Below are 8,351 nucleotides of genomic sequence, written 5' to 3'. Positions count from 1 at the left end.
CATCGTCTGTGACGTGAATAGCCTTCTGTTAGCCTGTCAGGCAAAAACTGAACTCCAGGTGACAAGCCCAGGATCCACTCCATGGTCTCCCAGCTAAACGGATGTTCGGACAATTAGATAGCCACTTCTGTGATCAGTTAACACAGTAAGTCCTGAGCTCAGGCCCCACCACAGGGATCCTGGTGGGTGCATGCACACAGACTTTAGAGAGAGTTTGGTGCCAAACCTAAATTCTCAGTTAGTGACATTGTTTGCTGCGAGGGCTGAGTGAACCTTAGCTAGGTACTCCCCTCAGTGGGTGAGCTTGTGTATAGCATAACATAATTTATTGTTATTTTTGTGAATCTCTGTGCTGCACCGCTGCAGGGCCCCTCTTAGGCTATGTGCACACGCTCAGTATTTTTCGCGGTTTTTTCGCGTTTTTTCGCTATAAAAACGTGATAAAAACGCGAAAAAAACGCTAACATATGCCTCCCATTATTTTCAGTGTATTCCGCATTTTTTTGTGCAAATGTAGCCTTTTTTTCCGCGAAAAAATCGCATCGCGGAAAAAAAAGCAACATGTTCATTAAAATGCGGAATTGCAGGGGATTCCGCACACCTAGGAGTGCATTGATCTGCTTACTTCCCGCACGGGGCTGTGCACACCATGCGGGAAGTAAGCAGATTATGTGCGGTTGGTACCCAGGGTGGAGGAGAGGAGACTCTCCTCCACGGACTGGGCACCATATAATTGGTCAAAAAAAAAGAATTAAAATAAAAAATAGTCCTATACTCACCTTCGATGTCTTCCCGCCTCTCAGCTGCATGCTGCCGCTTCGGTTTCTATAGCTGGTGTGCGGTGAAGGACCTGCGATGACGTCACGGTCTTGTGATTGGTCGAGACCGGTCATGTGACCGCTCACGTGACCGCGACGTCATGGAAGGTCCTGAACCACACCGGCATTTATAGGAATGGACGCCTGCAGGTGAGTATAACCATTTTTTTTATTTTTTTTAAACATTCTATCTTTTACTATAGATGCTGCATAAGCAGCATCTATAGTAAAAAGATGGTCACACTTGTCAAACGCTATGTTTGACAAGTGTGACCAACCTGTCAGTCAGTTTTCCAAGCGATGCTACAGATCGCTTGGAAAACTTTAGCATTCTGCAAGCTAATTACGCTTGCTGAATGCTAAAAAAACGCTAAAAAAACGGAAAAAAAAACGCAAAAAAAAAAAAATGCGGATTTCTTGCAGAAAATTTCCGGTTTTCTTCAGGAAATTTCTGCAAGAAATCCGGACGTGTGCACATACCCTTACACTCATCTAATTACACGCCTGCTCTGGGTAACTCCCAGTTACCGCATTACCCTGAACCACAGGTCAGGCAAATTATAGTGTACCCAATAGAACATACTGGGCCTATCGGTTGTTCAGCGCAGGGGTCCTACCTGATCTGGGCTAGGTGTGTGTGTGTGATAGTTAACTGTGTTTCTTTCTTGCGTTTCCAGGATAACAATTTTCATTGTTAGTAAAAATTAGTTCCTCAACAAATTGCCTGGTCATGTTTTTTTATCTTGGACCGCTGTATTCTGGGAGAGACCACCCCAGTACACAGTCTACAGCTCCTCACACTACGGGAGTCTTCTCATGGATCCTTGATCTTCCATTTCACAGGTATATGTGGTGCTTACTATTCCCTCTATCGGATTAACAGTGCACTTTAGTGTTATCCTCTCACTCCATAAGCCATACCATCTACCTGCATTTGAGCTCGCTATACTGACTTGATTGATTGATAATATTTCTTTTCTTTACTTATTCAACATCATTATTCATGGCTAAACTAATGACTTGCATTGATATGCAAACTTACAACAGTAACTATTTCCATTAGTTTCATACCAACTATAGCCATTGATTATTACTATTTCATGTACATTATCTTCTGCAATACTAAGATGATTGTCTTTTTCTAATACTATATTCTCTATTTACAAGTGGTTCTCACAAAATTAGAATATCATCAAAAAGTTAATTTATTTCAGTTCTTCAATGCAAAAAGTGAAACTCATACAGTATATAGAGTCATTACAAACAGAGTGATCTATGTCAAGTGTTTATTTCTATTAATGTTGATGATTATGGCTTACAGTAATGACTCTATATAATATCTATATAATGTATGAGTTTCACTTTTTGTATTGAAGAACTTAAATTAACTTTTTGATGATATTCTTATTTGGTGAGAATCACTTATATATGCAGATTCTTATAGTAACATAGTTATTAAAGTTGAAGGAAGACTTTAAGTCCATCTAGTTCAACCCATAGCCTAACCTAACTTGCCCTAACATGTTGATCCAGAGGAAGGCAAAAAAAAAACATGTGGCAAAGAGTAAGCTCCACATTGGGGAAAAAAATTCCTTCCCGACTTCACATACTGCAATCAGACTAGTTCCCTGGATCAACACCCTATCAAGGAATCTAGTATATATAACCTGTAACATTATACTTTTCAAGAAAGGTATCCAGTCCCCTCTTAAATTTAAGTAATGAAACACTCATTACAACATCATACGGCAGAGAGTTCCATAGTCTCACTGCTCTTACAGTAAATAATCTGCGTCTGTTATTATGCTTAAAGGGCCACTGTCACCCCCCTCCAGCCGTTATAAACTAAAAGAGCCACCTTGTGCAGCAGTAATGCTGCATTCTAACAAGGTGGCTCTTTTAGATTTAGGTTCAAGTATACCCAAAATAAAGCGATTTGATACTTAGCCACAATTCCGGTCTCTAGCCAGGGAGGCGGGTCATCACTCCCCAGCTCGAACCGCTCCTCTGCCGTCACTCCAGTCTTCATGGTCTTTCGGCGCCGCCCCCTCAGCGCTGTTTACGTTTCAAAACCGGCGCCTGCGCTGTGTACTACTGTGCTGCGCAGGCGCAGTAAGCTCTGGCCGTCTGACGTCCCAGCCAGGCTTGCAGACTGCGCCTGTGCGGGCAGTGCGGCCACCCACCTTTGGAATCCCAGCCCCGCACTGTGCATAATGCATAACACACAGTGCGGGGCTGGGATTCCAGGCTGGAGGGGGGTGACAGTGGCCCTTTAAACCTTCTTTCCTCCAGACGTAGAGGATGCCCCCTTGTCCCTGTCTCAGGTCTATGATTAAAAAGATCATCAGAAAGGTCTTTGTACTGTCCCCTTGTTGGAGACAACATGAACAATGCACGTATCATAGAAATCACTGAGATATATTGAATTATGAGATAAACCAGATACAAGACTGTAAAACATATTTTGCAGTCAGGCCTGTGTTCTTTTGTGTGATGTCCCTTGTTTTAGTGATAAGGCAGAGGTTCATCTACATACTGAATGAATATTGGCCCTAAAGCCTAATGGAGGATATAGGTGTACACTGTGAAAATCTTGAATGAATAGCCTCTGTCCTGTTTGTGACCCATCATTATCTACATATGTACACAACTCCTGTGGGTTTCCATTATAAGCCAGTGGTCCTGAGATAGACATCCTGTCTTCAGCCTATGGATATGTATATTGATATACAATGCCTGTGGTGTTTGGGTGATAAACCATTGTTCTTTGAATGGACATGTTGGAGCCAGCCCAAATTGAGTTTAACCTGTCCTACACAAGAACTTTCTTCCCAAGTATGAGGATGCCATCTGCAAGAAGGTGATGATTACTGCAGCCAATGACAGTGTTCACATTGCCAGAAGACGATTGGACATTTGCCACAGAAGATACCAGAAGCAAGGGTGGAGTCATGGCTTGTATGTGGGTGTGGATGTGTATTGGTTTAATATATATGTAAGGATCAGTTATGATCCTCTCTCCTTCCCACATCCCAGTTTCCTCTACCCTCTCCCATTACCTTTTCCCTTTAATTTACCCTTGTCCCTTAGTTAGACTTCCCTTATGTATGTCATTGTAAATACCCTGTTTGTAATAAACCCCCTTTTAAAGATCCAGTAGTTCTTGTTAATTAGTATTAACTGGCACCCCAAAACTCAGCAGATTCTACATTTGGCACCCCAGATGGGACTGTGATTAAATTCCACAGAGAATCCGCAAGAAATTAATCTGCTTTATTTCACATTTGGAAAAAGTGTGGAATCCAAAGAATCGAGGAGTCTGGATCTTGATTTAAAAGAAATATTGGTGAGTAAAGAATTTCCTTGAAGATTATTTTGTGTGCTTGTGTATATTGTGTTGTATTGACAGTTTGTTGTTGAATGCATTTAGCAAAAGAGAAATATCTTTTGTAGATAGGACAGTATTTTAGATCAGAATTGGATCTGTGTTTTCTAAGTGTAGTAGTATTGGAGCAAAGAGTTTAGACTTTTGGGAAGATTGTAGTGTAAGGTCTAGTTTTTAGTTCTTTTCACTTTGTAATTTTGTTTTGTAAAGTATTTGCAGTTTGTTGCTGAAAATGGAGTTTGTGGAAAAGTTTGTGATGAAGTATGCCTCTGCTGTTTACCATGTCAGTGTCGATAAATCTTTGGAAGACCAGTACAATGACTTGATAGCCCAATGTAAAATCTTTAATAATAAGTTGAATAGTAAAGTGCTGAGCAAGAATTTGAAAAAGGAAAAGTTAAGCAATGAAATCTCAGTGTTGCTGAAGATGAAAGAGTTGGCTGAATTAAAAGAAGCAAGTTATTTGATGCAAAAGATACAAATCAAGGAGGATATAGACAAAATTAGTGATTCTGTTATTGGAATTTCTGATAAAACAGCTAGTAAAATACATGGTTTGCAATCAGATGTAAATGAATTAGCTGTGAGAAATAGACAGTTGGAGGAACAATTGAAGGAGTGTAGACTGAGCCTCACTTCACATGCTGCTCAGGTTTATTCTTTAGAACTGAAAAATAGTCAAATGGAGAAGTTAATTGCAACACTGGAGGGTCAACTGGATAAAGCTAATTGTCAATTACATAACAAAGAGCAATGTATACAGTCACTTGCGTCAGAGAAATGCAGCACTGAGACAGTCAATGTATGTACTCTTTCTAATGAGGGTACAATGGATGCCGGATATAGATCTCCATTGATTGATAATTCTCCATTGCTCACTATTTCTGAGAAGCTTCATCTGTGTCAACTTCTTGGTAAATTTGAGTCACATATTTCTCCAGTCATTCTGTCCAATAGATTTGAACATGTTGTCCAACAGTATAATCTGAACAATAAAAATGCTTGGTCTCTATTACAAGTTTGGCTTCCAGGGCCAATTGCAGGGCAACTAAAAACAGAACAAATGGGTGATGGTTGTAATGGTGCAGAGATAAGAAGGAAGGAATTACAACGCATCATAGGTGGACGAGACATTAGAGGTGAAAATGCCCTAGCAATGACCAGATTCAGGCGATATGATGATCCGTTGCTCTTTTGTAATAATTATCTGTCCCTATATAGGACTGTTTACAACTGTCTGGAAATGTCTCAGGATGATGCTAATTTCCTATGTTCAATGGCAAATCATTGCAATGTAGATTACGCCACAAGAATGACTCTAAGGAATACTAGCTCCTATGAAAACTTTGTGAATATACTTAGGGACTGGTGTAATGAGTCTAAAGAGCAATATGAACCGTCGGAAAATGTATCTGCTGTATACAGACCCAGGAGGCAAGGATATGTTAGGTATTGTTATAAATGTGGTCAACCAGGACACATTAAACGGTATTGTAATACACCTAACATGTACCCAGAAAGAAAAAGTCATTTGTTGCACCAAGAAATTGATAGTGTAGAAACTGAAGAGGAAAGTATCTCCTACAACACAGAGTTCATAGAGACATGTGAGGAGATAGGTAATGTAGAAACTGACCCTGATACAAATGCACCAAAACCAGAAACATTGCGGAGCCCAAATGACAAAAGTAAGACAGGAAAACGCCAGATGTCACATAATAAACAACAAAAGGAAGGTGCTAATATCCCTATGGTCGATCCATGGGTATCTCTACCATTCTGGTTATTTTGGAGTTGGTCACAAATTGCCCTACCGCTGTTGCTAAACTGCCCAGCACCATTTGCCAATATGGTTAGGTAAACATAGAGGGACTTTGGCTGCCATGTTAGATGTGAATCAATTAGCATATGGATAATGGACGGGATAAAGTTATGTTTTGTGTATGGTTTGAATTTGTGTTCTAACTATGTCTGTGTTTCTTTTTAGACTGGAGACCATGTATCACGTGATATTAAAGCAAGGAGATTAACCAATGTGTTTTGTTCAACAGGCCATATACAGCACTGTATCCATAAATGAAACAGGCTATTTCTCTGTAATAATTAACTACATGAATGCATTCATAAGGCCAAATTTAAATCCACGTGGTTTAGACAATGAGCTCAAAGTTAAAGGTTTAAGTAATTGTTTGCAAACAATTAAACGAGTAGTCGTCCCATTGTGATGACTGTGTATTGTATTTACCTAATGCATGATTGTTTGTTGTGTATGTATGTTCTTTATCTTGTTTCACAGGTAATAGTCTTCAATCAGCACCTGAAGTTGGATGGTTAATTTACATGATAGTGCCAACTAGTGTAAAGCTGAGGTTTCTATATGAAATCTGCAGATCCAGCCTTGACCACTTTGTTCATCTTTAGTACTCATGAGACAGATATAAAGTTGAGTTGCCCTAATTGTTTTATGTTTGTCTGTTTTATGTCGGCCTGTGCAATGCATTGAATCACAGTATTATTATTTTTTCTTTTAAATATTCTTGCTGCTCAGAATTTTTTTTTTACATCCAGAATCATTATTTTGAAAATTTTCTTACCTCACATTTAAATTCTATTTTTTTGTTTTTTCTCTCCCTTTCTTTTTGTTTGATACCAAGATTTGGTATCAAAGGGGCGTAAGTGTAACAATTACCATGCAATACCATAAATGCAATGGTGTTCAAATTTTTGTAATTAAGATTTTATATTTTGGAATTTATTTATTTTTACACGTTTGATATTTATTTATTTTTTTTATTCTTGTAAAAGAAACAATATATAGATTACAACTGCTAAGAATCTGATACTGCTCTTGTTCTTTATTTCCAGGATCTATGATGGAGCATAAATTTGCATCCTGGATGAGCTATGATTTGATGGCAATTTGATTCATAAACAAGTTTTATGGAACATCTTCTTGACATGGATTAACCTGTATCTAAAAACTCGTGAAAGGCCATGTTTAACCGGGCATTGGATACCCCTCATATACTGATACCATGTGCAGCAGCAGAGTCTACATTGGCAGCATGAGTCGCATGTGATATATTGTTGTAAACTATTCATGTTCTGAATTTATTAGATATATTCAAAGCACAAGGGGATTATCTAAAAGTATGACTAGCAAACATCATGATCAAAATGAATTAAAGGAGGTTACCCATCTATTGGAAAACAATGCTAAGGGTTATTGGTGGGGGGTAATATTTTGTCATTCAAATGCAGCAAACGGCATTCTGAATTATTTAATCCATCTGATTTTTTGTACTATTCATTATTTTTCTAATTTTTCCCTGCTACTTCTGATTTTTTGTACTACTCATTATTTTTCTAATTTTGTCCCTGCTGTAAAATATACATGTGCTATATAACCTGTTACTTATATAAGACGATTCAGGTGTTAAATGTGAATGAACAAACCGCTGTTAAAATTGCATCATGGGAGACAAAATGTACAAAGTCCCATTGAGTTAGAGGAAATTGTAGTATCTGAGAACTGTGACAGAAGAGGGCACAGTAGGAAAGACTGTATGATTCCAGAATGAAACAAAATAGGAAAATCCTAGTGGGAATAGAAATCAAGCTATAACAAAGTTAATTTTTTTTGAGTGAATGTTGACAGATTGTGAAGTGAATGTGTCAAGACTCCTTGCCCTAAGAAGAATTGACTACAGTGGTGAAGAGGATTATGGAATGGTAGACTCTTACAAGTTATGTGTCATTCAGACACAAAGGGGCGTATGTTGGAGACAACATGAACAATGCACGTATCATAGAAATCACTGAGATATATTGAATTATGAGATAAACCAGATACAAGACTGTAAAACATATTTTGCAGTCAGGCCTGTGTTCTTTTGTGTGATGTCCCTTGTTTTAGTGATAAGGCAGAGGTTCATCTACATACTGAATGAATATTGGCCCTAAAGCCTAATGGAGGATATAGGTGTACACTGTGAAAATCTTGAATGAATAGCCTCTGTCCTGTTTGTGACCCATCATTATCTACATATGTACACAACTCCTGTGGGTTTCCATTATAAGCCAGTGGTCCTGAGATAGACATCCTGTCTTCGGCCTATGGATATGTATATTGATATACAATGCCTGTG

The 8,351-nt window shown here is 38.6% G+C and overlaps 1 protein-coding gene across 1 annotated transcript; it reads left to right on the top strand.

The window, feature by feature from the left end:
- Positions 1–4,435: 4,435 nt before the first annotated feature.
- On the top strand, positions 4,436–8,053 carry LOC143803869 (posterior protein-like). The gene has a single exon (XM_077281631.1). The coding sequence runs from the start codon at positions 4,436–4,438 to the stop codon at positions 6,062–6,064; it is 1,629 nt and encodes a 542-aa protein (XP_077137746.1). The 3' UTR covers positions 6,065–8,053.
- Positions 8,054–8,351: the final 298 nt, after the last annotated feature.

The sequence above is a fragment of the Ranitomeya variabilis genome, chromosome 2 (assembly GCF_051348905.1).
Source record: "Ranitomeya variabilis isolate aRanVar5 chromosome 2, aRanVar5.hap1, whole genome shotgun sequence".
Lineage (NCBI taxonomy): Eukaryota > Metazoa > Chordata > Amphibia > Anura > Dendrobatidae > Ranitomeya > Ranitomeya variabilis.
The sequence above is the reverse complement of the archived record's forward strand: the minus strand, read 5'-3'. Positions and strand labels throughout refer to the sequence as shown.

Excerpts from the sequence above, each read along its gene's own strand:
- LOC143803869 (XM_077281631.1), top strand. The coding sequence starts at position 4,436 with ATGGAGTTTGTGGAAAAGTTTGTGATGAAGTATGCCTCTGCTGTTTAC.